Source organism: Melospiza melodia, chromosome 3, assembly GCF_035770615.1.
Source record: "Melospiza melodia melodia isolate bMelMel2 chromosome 3, bMelMel2.pri, whole genome shotgun sequence".
NCBI classification, from domain to species: domain Eukaryota; kingdom Metazoa; phylum Chordata; class Aves; order Passeriformes; family Passerellidae; genus Melospiza; species Melospiza melodia.
Genome location: NC_086196.1, coordinates 20,284,909 through 20,306,569, shown reverse-complemented (window position 1 = coordinate 20,306,569; position 21,661 = coordinate 20,284,909). Strand labels below are relative to the sequence as shown.

General features: G+C 43.0%; 1 protein-coding gene across 4 annotated transcripts in view; it reads right to left on the bottom strand.

The window, feature by feature from the left end:
* The window catches only part of KLHL29 (kelch like family member 29), a 387,440-nt gene that overhangs the window by 9,628 nt on the left and 356,151 nt on the right, over nucleotides 1–21,661 (bottom strand). For all 4 annotated transcript variants that reach the window (XM_063150912.1, XM_063150915.1, XM_063150913.1 and 1 more), the window contains 3 exons: nucleotides 20,179–20,359; nucleotides 11,506–11,699; nucleotides 3,357–3,501 (listed from right to left, as the gene is read on the bottom strand). In XM_063150912.1, the coding sequence (XP_063006982.1) occupies nucleotides 3,357–3,501; nucleotides 11,506–11,699; nucleotides 20,179–20,359 (520 nt within the window). The remainder of the gene's footprint in view (nucleotides 1–3,356; nucleotides 3,502–11,505; nucleotides 11,700–20,178; nucleotides 20,360–21,661) is intronic.

Here is a 21,661-nt window from a genome sequence, read left to right as displayed (position 1 = left end):
CTTCTGCTGGTATTTCCACATGTTGACGCAGGACCCAGGACCTGCACTCATCTCCCAGCACTGTATACAGCAGCACTCGCTCTACCCAGCTTTAGCTTGTTTTCATTTTGGTGTTGGGACATGTTTTATATCCCCAATATTGCACTGACCTTTTATCCAGAGGACTGTGATGTGAGCTCATGTTGTGCTGCTCTGAGTGATCTCATTTATGTCCTCCTCTGAGAGCCTGGCTTTCTAAGGGAGCAGGGCTGCTATGAGTGTGCTTGCTCTGTGTCTTACTTTGTATTTAAAATACCACTGCTGGCTTGAGACAGTTCAACAGAGATATTCAGGGAACTGATAAAATAGCTCCTTCTGTAATGTTTTGTAGCCAGTAAGTGTTAAGCCCCCTGCAGCCTTATCAGGAGAGATTTTCTATTACCTGGATTGTTGATAGATGTATTAAATAGCATTGGAGAAGAAGAAATGCTTGCTGCCAGTGGCCTTGCTGAATGATACCTTCTCATTAACAACTACATTTTGAGATCTGTCAGTGAAGCAGATTTAATCTCTCTGCCATGTGCCTTGTTAATTCCATATAATGCCAGCCAAATACCTTGGAGAAATTGCAGTATATTACAGCATCACAGTTGTCTTTAGCAGCCAGGCATGTTGTATTACAAACCAAAACAAAGAACCAGGCTTCCCAACACCTCTGGTGGACTTGGCAGTGTCAGGTTCATGGCTGGATTTGAGGACCTTAGAGGTCTGTTCAAATCTAAATGAGTCTGTGATAACAGGGTGGTTTAACAAGCTTCATTTTCCAGAAAAGTGCATTGATTGATCTTCATTATTTTATTAGCATCTAGTTATTTGTTGATGAAATCCCAAATTAACCACTCTGGTATTTTGCAGAGGACCAACATGAGGCTAAGTGAGACCACTTACCTTGATGCTGGCACTTTGCAAAATTAATTGCTGCACTGAAATTCTCCTTTTCACCTTTTCACAGTACAGAAACACTCTGGCAGTGCCCTGATCCATCCTCAACTTGAAAAGTTATTAAAAATCAACATTAGTGGTTCAATCAGCTTCTCAATGAAGTCTCTAAAGACACCTGTGTCTAAGACAGCTGCATTGCTGGATTTGAGAATAAAATTTCAGTTTCCATTTTCCTTGCTGCCAGCAGTAACAGCTTTTGGTCCCTCACAGCAGAACAAAGACCCAAACATCCTTGTATCCTTCCAAATACAGATGAGAAACACCTACCCAATTGGCCTGTATTTTACTTTGCTACCTCATCAATCTCATCAGCAGTGGTTTTATAACTAACTCAAATTACAAATTTTATCCCCAAAATTTTTAAGTGCCTTTCTTTTTACTCCCATTAGCCGTCAGCACTGGTTCCCTCAGCCTCCTGTAGCAGCAGCAGGTTTTAAACCTATTTGTTACTGCTGATCACCCATCTTCCCTATTGCCACACACAGATTTATTTAGGTTTTGTCACAAGCTTTACATGTCTTTAGGCTGAAATCGTTTTCCTTGACTGTTTCCCAGTGCGTTCAAGAATCTTTGAAATGGTGCCTTTTTTGCTTCCAATTGTATGTTTTTTTTTTTTGGTTTCCATACATTCCACTATAAATGTAGGTTTCCTGACCACCGTTGCTTCGGGCATTAGAAAAAAATGTCATTTAAAAGTTTGAAGTTACTTTTTATGGATGGGTGGCAAATTCTACTTAAACAAAGCCCGTTATTATGGAGCCCAAGCACTAGGGAACATTTAGGTCACTGGTTCACTTTCCTTGGTCGTTCTGTACTGTAGGGTGCAGAGCAAAGCATCCCTTCATGTCAGAAACCCTGGGAAGTTTTCAGGTGAGGTGCTCAGCCAACAGCTGAGATCAGCCATGCAATTTCCCTTGGATATTTAACAGACTCTTGCCACTTTTTACAAACCCAAGATGTTCAAAGAGCAGCTCATCCCTCTCTCTATGATGGATGGGAAGATGCAGGAATGTATCAAATGTCCAAATCCCTCATGTTTCATTGTACAGCTTAGGGTTCTAATACTGTATGGTATTGTGCCTGTTATTTCTAGTTTTGAGGAGAAAAATATCATTCTATGCTGCCTGAGCACTGCACTGCTCCTCCTGCTTTGCCTCCTGCTGGAGTGGAGGGACTGGGAGGATGTGTCCTTAGCAGGGGAACAGGGCAGCAGCCACTGGGATGGAGCTGGCTTGGGACAGAGCTGGTGCTCTGACCCCTCCGCTTACAGCAATATCTGCTCCAACAGCCAAGAGAGGGTGCCCCTTAAATTAATAAAAGGAAAGGAAAAAGGTGAAAATGAGAAAAAAAACAGCAAAAAGAGAAAAACTGAGCATGATTTCTTAAAAGGCATTTTCTCATGTGCATTCAAGTGAAAGGCTAAATCCAAGTTAAAACATGGAGGTGTTTTCCAACAGTAGGATGGGCGCCAGGGACACTCCTGGAGCAAGGTGCAGTGGCTGAATATCTGGAAGAAGTGGGTCTGCTGTGGGCCCTGCTGCTGCCCATTGCTGCTCTTCCTCCCACCCCAGCCAGTGCTTTGCCAGGACAGTGCCTGGCACAGCCCCTCCACCCTGGCTTGGCTCAGTGCCTCAGGGTGCTGCTGCATCAGACATGGATGACAAACCCTCACCTGGTGCCTGTGGCAGTGTCTAGAGCCCAGCTGTGGCTTTTCCAGGGAAACCAGCAGCTCAGCCCTTCCCCAGCCTGGGAATGTGCTCTGGGAAGGGCTGGCTGTGCACAGCGCAGAACAAGCCCGTCTTTCAGTAGCAGCCATGTAAAACTATTTAAAAGGCCTTTAAGCGCTGCCAGTACCTGCAATGGCTGCCAAGTTTTATTTTTGTCAGGCAATTGGTGAAATTTGTTCAACTTGAGACCACAATCAGGGAAGGGAGCCCGAAAAGCAATCACAGGCACCTAATAAATAATAGTAATTAATACTCGTGTGTAGTGCTTACTCAGGATTCTTTTTCTTTCAAGGAACTTTCAGCTGGTTAGCAAAAACATTCCACATTATGATGGTCTCTCCTACAGAAGGTATTTATCATCCTCTAGTTGCACATGGCAAACTGAGAACAGCATTCGTGTAATCACTGGAGGAGCCCAACTCACATCCCACCCCATGATCCATCGTGCCTGAACGTGAGGAGACACGTGAACCATAACAGACTGCTGAATGGACACTTTGGGAAATGCTGAGCACGTACCGAAAAGAGATGAGGAAAAACCCCAAATGGTTCACACCTCCCTTCCCCTCTCCCCTTCACTTGTAGTAGCTTATTTGTCAACAGAAAATGTTAAGGCACCGGTAATTCCATTTTAATGTTTTTTCTCACCTGCAGAACTGCCTGGAGTGGTTCATGTTGGGACCTGCTTTAATATTGCCTTTCTCTGGGTCATAGATGGTGGTTGCTCGTGCATAAGCTCCTCCAAGAATAAAGATGAACCCATTGAGAGTGACTGCAGGAGCATATTTGTTATCTGTCAATGGAAAGCAACACTGAGATCAGTTTTAGGCTCAGGTTTGGAGACTGTTTTTTTATTTATACATTCCCCTTATTTATAGATAAGTCACGTTTCTCTAAACCTCCAAGGCTAGGGAAAGAAAAATGAGGAAACTTTTCCTGGTTTTGTTCTCCTCTCTCCAAGTTCTCAAAGGCACTTTTAAAGTTCATTACTTCTTCATCCCCCAGTATGTGCCTCCCTCTAAACTGGTAAAGAACAATTATTTTCTCCTGAAGCCTAATGGAGTCACCAAGAAAGTTCCACAGTTACACATGAAATTAAGATGTCAGATTTTTTCAGAATTTTGCATTGCTGCAAATTTTAGCTCAGGTGGTTCCCATGCCTGTGCAGCAGCTAAGTATAGCAAAAACCCATAGCACAGAGACCCCCTTAATAATATCCAATAGTTGATACTCTTTTATATTGTGCTTTTGCTTGTGGGAATGTCACCTATGCATTTTCAGAAGATTTTCTGAGACCTGATTTCTTTTTCACCTTTATCTGTCTCATAAATTCACCTGCATTTTTATTTTCAGATGTGTGTATATCTCCAAGCACTCCTGTAATTTAGCAACAAACTGTGTGAGATTGGGAGTTTGAAATTAAGCAAATCTCTCATCCTGCAGCAAGTTCAATCAGATTTTCTGAGGACACTTTAAAATTCTTGTTAGCTGTGGCATTATTAGAAATATTAGTAAAACTAATCATAAATTATTGAATAAAATAATTCTAATCTAATTAGTTGGCTTGTCCCTTATGCTGCTAGCACACCATATGCACATTATTAAATATGAGCCAGTTGGGCTGAAATTTCTCATGATGATGTCTGTCTTGATGAGATACAGTTTTTTAATCAACATTTCTGTAGAACCAGTCAGTAGTGCCTAGGAACAAAAGATGGGACAATACATTCTTTGAGTTAAAATAAGCCTCACAACCAGTTCTCTAAGAGGCAGGTGGCTTAGCCCTTTGGGGTGTGAAGGGCATGTTTCCTGGGAGGCCATCCAGGGGTCGGGGGACACACAAAAATTCTCCATTTGTAGTTATATATAAGTTAAAGCTTTTCCAAAATCTGCATTTTCATGTGCTCAGGGAAGGTTGATCCCGCTGCATCTCCAACAAGGAATCAGACTGGACACAATCCTGCTGGTTTCAGCCCCTGCAGCCTCCTCCCAAGGGGACTTGCAGGTAGAAGCTGGAGAGGAGGTGAGACACCACCTTTACTGTGCTTTTACATCTCTGATAGCAGCCTCTACATAACACCAAAGGGGTTTATATGTTCCTCCCAAAGCTACAGCATTATGACTGTGTCCTTTTAGGAACACAGAAAAGGATGGGCTTAAACCAGATCTGGCAGCTTTATTTTGGGATTTGCTTACCTCTTGCATGGTGTGTTGTAACCCTGACGTTCTTGTAAAACTACCTTATTCCATTAAATATTTAACAAAGATTTAATTTGACAGGAGTTAAGCAAAAGCTGATGAACATCTCCAGAAGAGAGGTATCTCCTTAACTGCAGTTTCAGCTGGTAAAACTAGAATGAAAAGAATGGTTTTGTGCTGTCTGCTTCTGTCCCAGCAAGGCCATGGTGTGGTGTGGCTCAGTTCATCCCACCCCACACTGGCACATGCCCAGGGGGACCTAGAGGGGTGAAGCACCCAGCAGGGAAACAGACAGAACCCGTGTGATGGGTTAAAGTTGAGCTCCTACTATGCCGAGTATCTACAGGCATATGTCAAAAAACCATGGCTGTATTAGGAAAATGTCACTGATCCTTGGGAACAGATGGCAAGAAACTAATTCATCCAGAAAATAGAACAAGGAGTATTCAGTTTCTTCACTGTGCCACTAAGCCACTGTAATTCATCAGAAAGGCTTATCTATCCCAACAACCCGGCTCGCATCCCTTTCCAAATCAGACTTGCATATGTGACATTTTTTCCACTTAAGACACTCACCAGAAATTTTCCATATTTAATTATCACATCTTCCTGGGTGTTTTTTTTTTTTCCTCTGACTAGCACTGTTTTGAAGGAGAATGAAGCTCTTGCATTAAAAAAATTCCCTCAGCTCCCAAATCCCACAGGGAAATTATTTGGGGCTTCCTCACGGCAGAAACAGGGACTTCTCAGGGGACTGAATCACTGACTTCACATTTCTTTTTGTTAAAGAACGAGAGGAAAACCCTTGAGTATTTTTATAGTGTCTTTTTTTTCCTTTTTGAATAGGCAGACAGTCTGATATTCTTTTTCTTTCTTTTTTAAGAGGCAATCGTGTTTGATACTCATCAATTTTTCAATACATCTCTTATCTGTTGTCTTTTTACTGCTTTTGTCTTTTGCTCTAATTTCATAAATTGGTTATCAAGTAAGTCTGAGACACAGAAACAGAAAAATCTTTGCTGTTTCTTTCAGGAAGAGAGCTGTTCAAAGAAGTCCCTAGTTACTGATGAAGATACAGCAAAAAGACATGAGGGACAACCCCCCAACAAACAGGTAGAGAGGAAGCAGCTTTGGGGGTTTTTTGTTACCCTGGGGAGAGAAATTGTTCATGGATACCAGGATTTTGGAAACCTTAAGTCATCATTCCAGATACTTTGGTGTGAATGACCACCTTCAATCTTTAACCTTACTTCATCCCAGGTGCAACCCACCCTCCTCCTGCGGTGGTGTCTTTTTCAGGGCTTGGTATGCCCATGCAAACTCTCAGGAGACTCCAATTTCTGTCAGTGTTTGAAGTACTTAACATGGTCCCAGTGCAAGGTAGCTGCTGGGGAGCCTAGTTTGGCAAAAGCATGTTCTGGTTGGGCTTTTTGGTCAATGTGCAGCAAGCTGGAGAGGGGCTTCTATGTGTCAGAGGTTTCTGTGGGATACAGTGGGACCACTGGGTATTTCAAAAGGCTGCTGGAGAAAAGGAAGAGGGGGGAGAGGAAGCATGGAAACAGAGAACCAGCCTCCTTTCCTTTCCAAAGTATTGGAGAGAAAGTGTTGAGGCTGTTTGATATAGTAATCGATTTCACACTGGAAAATCTTAAATGGGATTTGTCCAGGTCAGCGAACACACTGGAGATTAGAAGGCAGAATAAATGTAAATGAAATAATAGGTAAAAGGGTAATCTTCTCTCCAAGTGGATAACATGGTAACATCCTTCTCCTTTTCTGTTGCTACAGGAAGATTAGCCAGTTGTTCTATTCTGTGACAGGCCATTGGAGGAAGGAGTGTGCACTCCATGACAATCCTTGAGCCAGAGGTGTCCTTCGTGTGGGGCTGATGATCTAACCTGCTGCTGTGCTCCTCACTTAGGGAGGACAGGCTGCCCTTGGGATGTGTTGGTGGCTCTCACATCTCTCCCTACATTACATGGCCAAGCAGCACAGTCCTGTTTTCCCTTCTGTGATTGCTCAAAGATCTTACACCTCCTCCCAGTAATGCACTCAGTCAGAGACTGAAGGGGCACTGCCGTGAATGACAGCAGCACTTCATACAGAAAAAGGTTGTTATAACCAAGCTGGTTAAACTTTTTTGTTGGGAGGAGGAAATGCAGGAGGGACACCAGTCCAGGCAGAACTCCAACCAAATTGTCTCCTGGCAGCTTTGGGTGCCCAGTGGGGAGGTTGATGCACTTGATGGAGCAGGTTAGAGAAAAGAGTTTGGTTAACACAAACTAAGCCTGCCTTTAATATTAAGTGCCTCCTCTCCTCCTTGAACACCCTGCAGACAAACTCAAGAATGGCACAGCCACAGGATAACCAGGAGACTGTGATCTCATCCTGAACACAGCTCGTGAGGCCCAGGTGAAGCTGCTGCATGATCAGTGAGGGCTTGGATGTCACCCTGCAGGCTCAGAGCTCTCCTGGGAGCTGATCTCTTCCAGATACACAACTGGCTGCCAGCCCTATGGATTCCCCACTGACCCTTGAGCAAACCCTCCTTGGAGACCCCACAGTGGAGTGTCCTCACTTGCAAATACCACATTTTGTGTATGTGTGGTGGGCATGGACCATGCAAAAGCAGGAGGCTTCACCTGCCACCACAGGGCAGCCTTAGCTTCAAATTTATGGGCACTACGTTGGTGACCTTCAGAGTGCTGGAAAAAGAACAGCCATGGAGATGAAGGAGAGGTACGAGTGAAAGGGACATTGAATAAACAGCAACACAAAAATACTGATTTTGCAGGGCAAAGGGCAGAGAACAGGTAGAGAAACAGTGAGGAGTGGAAAAAGTAATTATGAAAGGAGCACATGGCATGTACAGAGAAGAAATGAAGAATGAGATGAAACACTCATTGCTGTGGGACTTTCAGGTGAAAGGCAGCCATATTCCCCTACAAAAATACCAAATTATTGGCTTTGGGAGAGTGCCAAGACATGTATCTGATTTTTCTTGTAAAGTCAAAAAATAAATTATTATTATTATTCATTTTAGCCCAAATAAGCCATGGAACAGTGCAGTAAAAATGTGCAGATGCTTCTAGTGCTGTTTTCTAGATGGGGCTTGCATTCTTGGTCTGTGATTGTCCCACTTTGGTGGGACATCTGACATATCACTGCAGGAGTAAATTGTATGGTGAGGAACTAGATACTGGGATCAGAAACCAGAAATACCCACAGATCTTAGATCTCTGTTTTCTGGTTCTCACCAGATTTAAAAATTTAATAATCATGGTAATTAAATACTGGTTTTCTTACAATCCAAAAACGTTAATAAAAACTTTTAATTCCACACCGACTGTTCAGAGTATCAAAAAAAGGTATAATTTATTGCCCTGTCACGAAGGCACAATGTGAACTAAAAGGCAGTGACCAAGTAATTAGACTTACTTAAAATCCCTGACTTCAGCATGTCCATGGCCATCTTGTTAAATAAGACAAAGCTCAGGAAGCTGGGCATGGAATACATTTTTAGCACAGCTATATAGGACATCTTGTCCAGAAATGGAAAGGCAGATGCTGCAAGTACATAGCCCTGGTTCATTTACTCATGTAGGACTTTTGTTTTCACATCTAAAAACATGAGATGGGGATGTGCAATGTGGTTTACTGCAAACATGCAGTGTGAAAGCCCTGTGAGGCTCCCAGTGACATCCAGCTGTGGGCTGCACTGCTGCAGGAACATCTGCCCACTCCAAGGTGGGAAGGACTGACACAGGGCAGAGGATGGGGCACTGAGGAAGGCGTTCTCCTCCCCAAATGTGGATGTGTGTGACCAACACTTGCCCAAAGATTTCCACAGCATCTGCATGCAGTGTGTCAGTGAGCCTGGGCTCATATCTACTGCTCACAGGCATCCACGTCCCAACACCTCCTGACAGCTGAAGCATAAAGAATAAATGGGAACTGAGAGTGAATTCACTGCATATTCCTAGAATTCCAGGCAGAAGAGCAAGGGCTGAGCTACATGGACTTGCTATCAGTCCCCAGTGTGCATCTGTGCACAGGCAGGATGTCAGTGTCCAGCCTGCTTCACCTCCACTCAGACTGGACAGAACATGAGCCATGGTTGATACCAGTGCTGCCTTGGGTTAGGCTGGCACGTGATGCTTTGACAGAGATGGACCTTTTGGGTTCAAATGTGTGCCACACTGCATTCAACTCACTATCATAAAATACCACAGTGAACTGAGACAGGTGCTACTGGTCTAAAAATCTCCACAGACCTTGGGGGCTTTCAATACCTGCAGCTACTGTTGCATTTTGAGCATGCTTGAGGCATTTTTAAATAAACTGTTGCCCTATTTGAGGTCAAACAGGTTTCACTGATCTTTGGGGTGACTTTGTAACAACTCACCATTAGACATCTCAGCTGCCTTAGCTCAGAGGTACACCCTAGGAACTCACAAATCAACACAAAGAGCCTCTGATACTGTCACAGGCACCCTGGCAGTGATCATGTCAGGACTGAACCCAGCTCCATTTTGCAAAAGGCTCCTTCTACTTCCTCTTTCCTTTAGTCTGGTACTGTACCCGTCACTACATCTAATTCTTGGGGAGATACTTGAAAAATACTGGTGACACTATAGTTTCTGTAGAGCTGGAGAAATTAAAATATATTTCCAAAATTCCCACTGCCTTGTAGTGAAGATCAGGCATTACACCAGTTCACATTCCCAGACATTCACCATGGTGGTGCCATTTTTCAGACTTTGTGTTATTTTAAGCTATTTGCAAGTAAATTGACCTTATGCATTACCCAACAATGAACTCCTTGTTTTATCATTTATTTTATGCCTTCAGCTTAACTAATGAACTTTGCTTACCCCAAGAAAACATAAATACCATCCTTTAACTTCACGAGTATCTTTAATGTATCTTTGTACTATTGAGAAATAATAGTACAACTCAATTAGAACAATGGGTGATGAACCCAACTCTGGATGGTTAAGATGATTTTTTTTAAGCACAGATAGAGTTGATACTTGCCAGATTCTAACACGCCCAGGGGATGATTCCTTAGCTCCTGTGGCACTTGTACTATTACAGTAAGGAAGAGGAACATGACTTTACATAAAGCACTCATTTTTGCAGGTTTTTTTTTTTTTTTTAAATTAAAGGAGCAGCAATAGCTGTAGCCATGTGATGGAAAAAGCTGGGCAGTGGGGCTGTTTGTGCTGCTGTCTTACACAAACGTGCCTTTGTCTGGCTAACACCCTCCTGTTGGGTGCCTCATGCTGCATCCTGCGCACGTCACCCAGCACGTGGGACCGGCAGCAGCGGCGCCGTCCGGGCAAGGGAGGCTGCAGCCACTGAGCGCCAGCTCCTCCTGACCTCATCTACCAGGACCCCAGCAAAAGGCTGGAATCATTGTAACAAGCTGCAAAGGAAAAAGCAGCTTATTCTAAGTTTCTGATTTTGCTTAGGACTTACCTGAATACCTTACAGCTATCCTTCTATGATTACTTGCTATTCCTATTGCTCTAAGGCTCAGTAATTTTTTTTAAAAATGAAGTCACAGTTTCAACACAAATGGGGAAACACTGGAACAGGTTGCCCAGACAGGTTGCCCATCCCTGGAAACTTCAAGGTCAAGTTGGACAGGTCTCTGAGCAAAATGAATTAGTGAAAGATGGCCTTGGTTATTGCTTGGGTTACGTGGCCTTTAAAGATTCCAAACCACTGTATGATTCTCTGAACTAGGAGGTGAAGGCAAACCACTCTGAAAGCAGCTTCTCTGCAATAACTGCGTGTGAGTTGTTTCTTTGGCCACTTGGGTGCAGCCAGACTGGGCTGGCAGAGCCCAGTGCAGAGCAGATGACCCAGGTCAGCTGTCGCCTGCAGGAGCATCCTCGCCTGGCTGAGTGCTAAACCTCATGGCCAAAAGCAGCCGAAACACTCAGGGTGCAAATCGCCACAGAAAGCAAGTAAGTTGCAAACTTCTGAGTGCTGTTCTAATTTTGGAAGGAAGTCACCACCTCTGACATTGGCTGGTACACTGGAAAACCTGGTTTTTCGTCTTGCTCTTTATGTTTTGTGAACTCAAGGGCTTCATAAACTAATAAAGAGAGTTTTAATAAACTACATCTTGAAGCTGTCAGCCTCTGAAGCACATATGACTGTGGACACCCCTGATAAATCCCAGTCACTAAATGCTGCCTGTCACTTCCCACAGGACAGGCAGCATTTTAACAAACCTATGAGTGATAATCCACTACTTGAGCAGTGCTGTGAGCCCACATGAACAACACAGGATGTCTGCATGAAGTTTCACTGCGCTTGGAGATTTTTAAAATCTAAACCGGCTAATTGTTCATATCTAGTTAACTGATTTCTTTTCTTCTCTGCTTTGAACTCATCACTGCTGTTTGGTAACTTGTGTGTATTAATGAATGACAATTGCCCTCAGCAGAAATCCAGATAATTGCTTCTCTGGTATAATACCCACACATTCCTGCCAGTATGTTACAGGGATATCCCCTCCCACCCCACAACAAGGCATTCAGACACCTGTAGCACAGAGATCTGCTGTGACACCCCACACACTTACCAATCATTGGGGACTCTATGAAGCTCCAGGAGTTGGTCTGAGGGATGTAGGACTGCAGGACCCCTGCGGCTCGGCCGGCCTCGTTGACCCCTCCGAAGACGTAGATCTTGCCCCCGCACACGGTGGCCGCAGCCGAGTGCACGGCCTTGGGCAGGGGGGCAATGGTCTCCCACTGGTTGGTGATGGTGTCGTACCTGGGGACGACAGCAGGAGCAGTGAGCTGAGCTCAGCAGCACTGGGCAGCACAGACAGGCACAGAAAGGTGGCTTGGCAAGCAGAAGGAAAGCAGAGGTGGAAATGTATTTTTTTTAACATCTTGCAAATTCAGCCACTTGGTAAACGGTGTAATGAATGCTTTTCTCTAAGATTTTAAAACATGGATAGAAGTCCAGAGAAAGCTGGTTCTGTTTTCTGTATACGCCTCTCAAATCTCATTACAGTCTAAGGTGCAGAAACTCGGGACATCTTTGTTGAGATGTCTTCCACTGATTAATTTCTTTTAATGAGTATACAATGAGATTATTCTTGCTAATCAGTGCAGAGATATCCAATAGTGACTGTGGGCAGGCAACTGTTAATATACTTCAGTTGTTCAGCTTGTGGAACACATCTCACCTGCAACATAATGCAACATGATGGCTCCTTTTACTCCAGTTAACTGACCAGCAACTCTCATTTTGTGCCAGAATAAGTTGCTTCCATTTAATTTTCAGTATGCAAACCAAGCTACTGTGCTTCATTTCAGGATGCTGCAGCTGTTAATGCTGGAGTAAGATTTTACCATTGCATTTGTATTTGACATGAATCAAACAGAAAAGAGTATGCATGAAAGTGCTAAATTAGTTTTAAGGTCATCAGTATCTGATTTAATTAAGCCATTGACCATAAGGGATGTACAGTTAACAATCCATGGATGAAGATTCATTTTAGACAACATCACAAGTACAGGCATCCCTTTTTTTTTAAGATAATGTGGCAGGGATCCAAATAGCTGTACTAAAATGAGTCTTGGAGACAGTGGAGAATAATGTGATTTTTAGGTTTCTGTATTTCCATGTAATGACAGATGCAGTCAAACAGGAGTTTCCTGCATCGTGATTTTTCAGAATTGTTGACTGCCAGAACAGAAGCCCTCACCACCCATTCAGGGCTTTTACTCTTAAAGACAGTGATATGCAATATGCAAACATGAAATGAATTGATGAACATGAACCCATCTGCAAAATATCATTTGGCAACAAGGGAATTCTCCCTATGTAACATGTCCCTCAAATTTTCACTGCTCAAACTTAGGGAAAATAAAAGGGAGGAATGATAAAAATGGCATAAACAGCAAAAAATAATGTGCTTAATAAAAATGCACTAATGAGTTTCTAAGTAACATAACTGAAAGTAATTAACACATTCATAAAACTGAAGCAAAAGCAAGAGGGAGGCAAATTTTAACAAAAAAAAATAAGGAGAGTCCCTTATAATGAGCATGGAGAACTGCCTTGTATGATGGTCTAAATTAGTTACACAGAAATTAAATTCATCTACAACAAGTGATCAAAGGGAAGAAATATAACAAGATTAAACAACATGGTGCTGGGAGCATTCACAGTGACACACCTTTGCTGGGCTGATTCTTGTACCAAACCTGAGCCTGCAGATGCATTTTGACTGCACAAGCAGCTCCTCCAGGAAATCACCACATGGCTGCATCTCCTGCATTCACTCACAGCACTCAGAGGGAGCAAGACTCACATCCACCCGAGCAGATATGCAAAAGAATCTCACATAATATAAAGTTTCACACATTGCTTTTGGGACATACTTTGCTAACTCAGCTACTGCAGTAACTGGTAATTTAATTCCTGATGCCTTGTTAAAAAAATGGCTATAATTGGGTATAGAATGAGAAAAACAACAGAGCTGCAAACTGACCTAGTGCTCTTTCTCTTGTTCCCCCTTTAGGACCATTCCACCTGTCAACTGATACATTTTGTCTCACACCATCCACTCTGATTTAGCACCAGGAACATTTGTGGGCAAAGTGGTCTGAGATGGGGGTGGTGAGCAGCCAAGTCCCTTCCCTGTTGCTGGCACAAGTACCTGGCACACTTCAGCTCCCAAGACAAGGAGATTTTTGGCAACAACATTCTGGGTGTCCCAATATGTTTTTGGGAAGAAGGATTAAATATACGCTGGGGGCTGGGTGTGGCTGAGGCCTGCATCCATACGAATACTAGAGAAAGGTTCAAATTACAAAAACAATCATCTTTTTTTCTGGATGAATGTCCTTGCCTCAGGTCCCACAGGCCCCATTTTTTACCCACTTCCACTGCTGTCTCTTTATGCTCTGTGATGACAGAGTAGATCTTTCCTTCCCCTACTGTCCTTCACCAGCCACTGAAAAACCAAAAACGACGAGTCCCACTTTATCTGCTGAAAGCCAAAGGCTGAAAATCTACTGGATACAGGTGCATGTGGTGAAGCTTAAACCCCCACTCTTTTCTTGAAGGTCATTTGGTTTATAAAATCAGTGAACCATAAAGCAGGTGGACGCAAGTCCTTGTTTACCTAACATGGCCAGCTAATCTGGGTTTTACATGGGCTGCTTAGTGAAGCAACTCTCTTGAGTGTCTGCCCTAGTCCTGAGGCTGAAGAGGAGAAATTGATGCCTTCAAGGCTTCCTGACAGCTGTTCACCAAGTCCCTTCATCCCCTGGGAATTTATTCCTCCAGTTCACTCCATCCTTGCAGAATGGGTAGACTTGATTTCTAGTCTGTTTTGCTTCAGCTTCCACCCACCAGAAAGTTTGTTTCTTTTTCCCTGTTGGATTATAAAGCTGTCTGCTTATCAAATCTCTCTCTTTCACATATGGACGTGCAGGAAATAATAAAGTCAACTCTTCACCTTCTATGGGATAAACTAAGTAGTCTAAGCTCCTTAAGTCCCTGCAAGGCAGGTTTCCATCATTTTGGTCAATCTCAAGTCAGCTCTTAATGTGTTCACACAGGGATTTGCACCAGATTAACTAAATTGGTTTAAAAATGAATGAAGGTGAACCTTTGTAACCTCCCAGGACAGAAAATACTGACACCTGCTTTACCTCCCTGCCCTAGGGCTTTTCCATCTGTTGTGTCATCCCTGGCACTGTGATCACACCACGGCCACTGGAGCTCGTGGGGCTCCTGGCTGCCTGTCACACCAGCCCTGCTCAAGGGCCAGCAGGGAGGAAACTGATTTAAAGAATAATCACTTTGATCTCTTTCCATTAGTCAAGCTTTGCATTCGAATCCCCTGTTTGAAGCTGTAGATGGAGACATAATGTGAGCTGGCTTCAAGCCAAGCCAAGGTTTTTCTTCCCTCTCCTCCGCTGCTCCCTCCTGGTGCGTCCATGCTTGTCCTTGGCCGTGGGCCTACCGAGCCCATCCAATTTGCTGAACTTGAATCTTCAAAGACATCTCCTTTCCCATGGCTGACTCCTGGTCTGCAGTCCTTGCACGCTAGGGACTCGTGTGGTTTTACACACTTGCCCTCACACTCCTTCCTCTGCCCCAGCAACCTGCTGGTCCCCAGCCCTGCAGGACACGTGTCCCCACCTGTCGTTCATGTGTCACTTGCTCTGGGCACAGGGATCTCATCTGACCCTTGTGCACTCACTACCTTCTGATTTATGTATTATTCACACATACCTTATATACTTTTAGATCTCTTATATATGTGTATATGCACATTATCTGTATATATAATGTATATATGTATGTATATGTATAATTTATATACCCATGATACAACAAATGATCCGAATCCAGCAGAAAATACAGCTCAGGCCTAAAGAGAGCACATGCAGAAATAAAACCTTGCTGGTTTCCACAACTCTTCACTCTTAGGATTTTTTAATCTGTGGGACTGATCTTCCCTGTCCTTCATTCATTTCATCACCTCCTCCTTCCTTGCTCTTTCCCTATCACTTCAGTATTACCAGCAGCAAACCTTTCATTTCAAGCTGTGCCACTCGCTTCACTGCCTTCTTGACTTTTGATCTCTTCAGTACCTGAAAACAGTATTTTTTTTCCTCCTCAGTCTCTTAATTTCTCTCCTCCTAGGTTAAACAGCAATATGTGTATCTTCATTTATTCACATAATAAGATCCTTACATCATGGTCAGCTGCTTACACACTGACCATTTCTGTCAGTCTGCAGGAAATCCTTCAGTTATTTAAGCATTATTTAATTATGTTTGCAAGAAAGCTTCTATTTAAACTGAAGCAGTACAGTGTCTTATTGAACTGCTCTTCAGATAATTCACATATTTAAAATCACAGTAATGGATTACTATTTTTTGCCTTTTTTCTTTTCTTCTGACAGGCTTAAGAAACTATGCTAAGACAAGACAATATATGCGATTTTCTTTCATCTACATAAGATCTTTTAAAATCATTGAGTCCAGCCACTAACCCAGCACTGCCAAGCCCACCACTAAACCATGTCCATCAGCACCACATCTACATGAGTTCTAAATACCTCCAGGGATGGTGACTCCAATGCTCCCCTGTGCAGCCTGTTCCAGTGCACGGCAATCCTGATGAAGAAATGTACACCTTCCTTGGGGGAGAACCCCTAATTCCTACATGATTCTAAAACAAGAAGTTCTGAAGCAGGTTTTAAAATGTATAAAGCTTATTCTTCACATGGATTTTTTTAGGCTGTCTTCAATGTATGCACTGCCATAAAAGTAATCTCCCAATTTTAGAAAACGTTGTTGCAAAAGTGCTGTCAGGTCAAGGGGATTCATCTTCTTCCGTCCTTCAAACATATAATAACCACAAAGCACCCACATTTCCACACTTCCAGTCACATACATTGTCTTGTCAGCATACACAGCCTTCTCGGCTCTCAAATTGCATATATTACAGGGCCCATCCATTATCCAAAGACCTAGTTCGTGGATCCACTTCATTTCACCAGCTCCCAACTCAACTCATATCTCAGAAGAAGACAGAAAGTGTAATACCTTCTTGCCTAACACCTAATGACTTGCTTCCTGTCACACAGAACCTTGCCAGAGGGGCTTGATGGAGAACTGCAGCCATGCTGTTATTTCCCTAAACACTCATTGCAAAAACATAACTTTCCCTGAACATATACCCATGCTCAGCCACAAAAATGGACTTATAACTCAGCCCCTCTGGCACATGCATATTATTTTAAGATGAGTAACGAATGACTTCTATTCATCTGTTTGTGATTGATAGTCCCATATTATCCATTGAGATGGAATTTTTGCTGCCTCCTTACAGACAAATGGCAGATAAAGGGTAAAGAATCTCAGCCCTCTTGAATTTGATGGGAAAACACCCGCTGTTTGAAGTGGCACCAGAATTTCTGGGTGAAGCTGCACCCTTCAGCATCAATGACACAACTGAAAGCACAGAGAGAGGGACACAGGAGCTGATGCCATTAATCATTATGAGTCCAGTGGTCCCTACTTGCTTTAATGCTTTGTAATGGTGCAGCAGATGTATGAACTGCAGGCATGTGGCATCATGTACAGCTAAGGTGGCCTGACATTTGCTTTTAAAAAGTAAGATGCTGTAAAAACCATATTTGTAAGATTTTAACCATTTAGGATCAAATATTACAAGAATTCCATGAAAAACATGTGGAGAACAAGAAAGAAACTGGGAGAAAATGCTATGTTCTCTGTCTTCAAAGACCCACTGCGGTGAGACACCCTGTAGACATCATCCTCTGGGTCTGCTCACTGGTGAGGTCAGGGTAAGTCACTTTGGAGTGGAGACATGCCCTTCACCACGCCAACAGACACACGTCAGAACCTGGCCAAAGCTGGGCATGGTCACGCTTGGGCTGACTGAGCAAGCAGAAAGCAAAATGTGGTTGGGAAAGATAAGCTGCATGTGCACCAGGGGAGGTGGTAAATGGTCCAGCGAGGGAGGATGTTCAGTGCCTTGCCCTTCACACTGTGGTACATCCCAGGACTGCAGGGTCAGGCCTGGATAAGCCCCTGCACCTCCATCTGGGGGCATAACAGGGCTATAATCTCAGAGGCCTCCTAGAAGGTGAAAAACTACCCCAAAACCCAGGAGTGTGTGTCTGCAATTCCACACTGAGGGGAGGAGTGATAGAGGTAAATGTAATTTTTGGCATCACTTGACATAGAGCATATGACCACGCCACATTATTTTAATTTAGTGCTTTTATATGACCTGCTGAAATGACAGAGAGGTTTACCCCTTACTGAGAGATTGTATCACACTGTCCCATCCAAACCAACACAGTATTTGAAAGAGGAATGTGCAATCCACACAGAAATATGTTAGGAGAAAGTTGGTTTCTTTTAGCTCTAGAGGAGGAGAGGGAAGAAAAGCAGAAGCAAAAAGTGGGCATTCGCTGCTCGTAACACAGCAGCCAACTCAGCAATTAAAAGTAATTTTAGTTTGTATTTTAGTGAGATTTTTTCCCAAAGCTGCAATCCAAATTCAGAAATCCTCACTGCTTGCAAAAATAGGTACAGCAATTTAAATTCCTGAACCCTGCCTTGTCCAAATGGGAAGGGCTTTTGTGTGAAAAGGCCTGACTTTGTTCAGCACTGCTAGGAGAGTCAGCCTTCCCTCACCTTCATTTCTGACAGCAGACCCTGAAACATCCTTTCCAAAACACAGCTTCAGCCATGCTGTGCTTCACTTCTGTCACCCCCTACTGTCATTTTAATATGAAGAATGAAAAAGGAAACATCCCCAAACTTCTCTCATTTCCCAGCATAGCCCAAAGGAGGCCATGTTGCACTTTTTCCATGGCTCTGTCTCGCAAGCCACTCTATAGACAACAGCAGATTAATTATAACCACGGGTTTAGCAAATCCCCATGACAAGACATCGTTATTGTGGCTGAGACAGTGTGCACTGAAATGATAGTGAGGAAATCTGCTCCTTTCCCACATCCAGGTCTCCTGGTGGGCTTGCTACAATGGAAAACCAGCACTGCTGCTCTCACTGAGCCAAGCAGGGGCCACCAAGGGCCTGAGTGTGACTTTGCAGGCTGCAATGTCATCTGTGGTGAGGGCTGGGTGACTGACATGAGAGGGGAAGGACTGGCGGGGACTCTGCTTGATTTAGGGTTCATTCTGCTGACCAACATTTTGGATGCTTTAACAGAGACAATAAGAATCAGAGCAGAGACAGAAATCACGCCCAAGGAAAACTGAAAAGAGATAATTTAATCAATGACAACTATCAAGACTCTTCAATAGCATTCTTTTGCTGCTCATCTTTATCAAGAGATGGAATGAAACAGCATCTCTTTCCTGGGCCCTTTTTTTCCTGTGCTCACAAAAATAGTTCTGCCAGTTAAAAATTTACTGACTTAAATTATGGGATGAATACCTACAGATATCAGAAACAAATTTGCTGAAAAGGATGAGATTTGTTCCAAAGCAAGTTCCATGGGCAATGCCCACCTTAAGTTCTGGGTGAAGGAGGGGAGCAGTGTTCACATGCTGTGTTCACTGTTATGAGTTATCATTCATTCTTTGCTGTCTGCACTTCCCGGATGTCTGAGAGCATCATCACCAACACCAGTTCCCAAACTTTTGAAAAATGTGTTGTTTTTTCTTCCCCTGAAATCCTTCCTAATGGCCCATCTCTATTTGTCTTGACTGTTAAGGCAACTTTTACTGGAAAATGCCTGCTTCAAAATGTTACTGAAGAAGTATTCAAATTCAGCATTTTAACTGACAAAAATACTTTTGGTTGCCACATTCACTTAGGAAAAACATTTCCCAAATATATTTCCCAATTAAGTGTTTGGGGAAGGCTAAGACTGTATTGATATTTTTGGAACAGAATATTCCAAAATAAACTGCATTTTAAAGTGAATTCTATTTTTTTAATGAAAACATTGATATAGATATAAAATCTATGGCTTTATTAAATGCTATGGGTGACAAGAAATCAGTTGGTTTTGGAATTTTACTTAGTGAAATATTTTTGTTGCACTTTTGTTCCTTCATGTTTTTTTTAAGTTCCATGTGAAAAAAATGACATCTGGAGTCTACTTGAAAAGAGAAATTTCCATTCTCTCCCATCTTTGTTCAGCCAGGAATTCAAAACTGTTTCCATTTATTATTGGTTGTTTTACTGTGAACTTGGCAGGTCCCAGCCCCAGGCCAAGACCACCAAAGGGAGGATCTTCCAGCCAGGTCAAGGCTGAGGTGCTACACCAGGAAAACACATACAAGAAACTTGCTTTGCTGCTGTTTTTTTTTTGCATTTAAAAGGAAAAAAAAATACTATTGTGGTCTGTAAAGACTTTCATCAATACTAAATTCAAAAGGAGTTTATTAGTTCATTGTATAACCTGGAAAAATGTCCAAAGAAGCTTAATTCCTCTCTTCCCTCCCCTGAGCAAAGAGAGAAGCTGGCAACTTTCCTCTTTGGTTTTGAAACAATGCTTTCCACTGAAGCTTTTAAATGGAATCTAATCCTTCCACTTTCCTACTTTCTTAGCTGTTATAAAAGGTTATTTTAACATATACAGTCCATTTGATGTGTCCTTTAAAAGGCAAACAGTCCTTTAGCATAGCATGAAGGAAAAGCTCCAGCAAACATCACATGGTTTGGTTTTGTGGTTTTTTTTTTTCAGGTGTGGGTTTTGTTGTTTTTTTACCTTTCCACATGGTCGACATTGCCTGCCACACCGACCCCTCCAATGGTATAGATTTTCCCGTCGTACACCAGGCTGTTGTGTCGACACCTCGGGACGGTCATGCGGGACACGAGGTTCCAGTTGTCCAGCAGGGACATGTAACACCAGACATCGGCCAGCGTGACACCCGCCTCCATCCCGCCTGGCACCCAGAGAAAAGGGAGAGTTACCAGAGATCCTGCCACGGCAGCAGCTCTGCGCACAGCAATCAAAGCCAGTCACAAAGTAAAAACTCTTCAAATGACATTTGACTAATTAAAATAAATCACCCTCAATACTGAGCATCTGTTCCGATGATGCATATCTGTGTCATTTATTCATGTGCCCCAAAGGCTGAGGTTTTTTTAATAAGATGACATACAGAAATCAAGATGTCAGACTACGAGGGACACATACATAAGGGGATAGACCCTTCTCAGTGTTCATAAATAACTTCCAGTCTATTAAATTACTGCAACACTTGCAAGAAGGTGTCAGGAGGCTGAGTGAATCTTGGCTTGTGAGACACAGGCCAGCCTGAAACCTAAAATGCTTTAATGCAGTGATGGATTGAAGCAGCACATGTATGGGCACAATAAAGTCAGTGCTTGGACTGTAGGCCTAATTTCTAATTTTCGGGGCAAATTTCTTATTTATTTTCATTTGCAGATAAAAGACAGAACCAGCTGTACCACTCCTGTAAAACAGTTCAAGATGATCTCATGAAACATTTATATTGATCACTTTTTAACTTCTGCTTGAAGTTTCCAAGGTTGCCACTTAGTGGGTGTCTTACTATCCTGTTTTGAAGCAAAAAGAGATGAAATTATTTTTTTTGGGACCACACTCAGAGTCAATGGTCAAGCCAGGAAAATGAACTAGACACAGTTCCATGGTTTAATGAGAAAACCAGACTTCCTCCTTGGTATTTTGCTCTCCAAACCTATGCTATGCAGTGCAAGGTCCAGTTCTTGGAGCTTGCAGCAGGCCATTCTCACTTCTGTTGGCTCCCCTTCACATTTTTCCTGTGTCTTTTACATCTGAGCAATACAAAATATCAACTGACTCTTAGCTGCATTTCCAGCTATCCTGGTTGCAGCACCAAACACCATCCAGTCACTCATCCAGATTCAAGGGAAAGAGCTGAAATGAGCTTTAAAATTAGGACTCTAAGCTTTCGTTACTAGGTATGGCACAGCCTAAAATGGCTGTACATATTGGAAAGCACCTCAGCTAAGAATAACTAAAAGCCAACATCTGACAAAAGCCTCCCCAGAAGACTTTTGCTCCAGCTGCTCTCAAGCATGGGCAAACAAGCATGGGGAAAAAAACATCAAGAAATAATTTCCAATCAATTCTTAGGGTCTCTATGCAGTATTAATGGAATTTAACACCACAGGCAGCAATTTACTGCAGAAAATGCACTGAGAGAGCTCGGCAAGGGAAAGGCAACAGCTGTAACCCC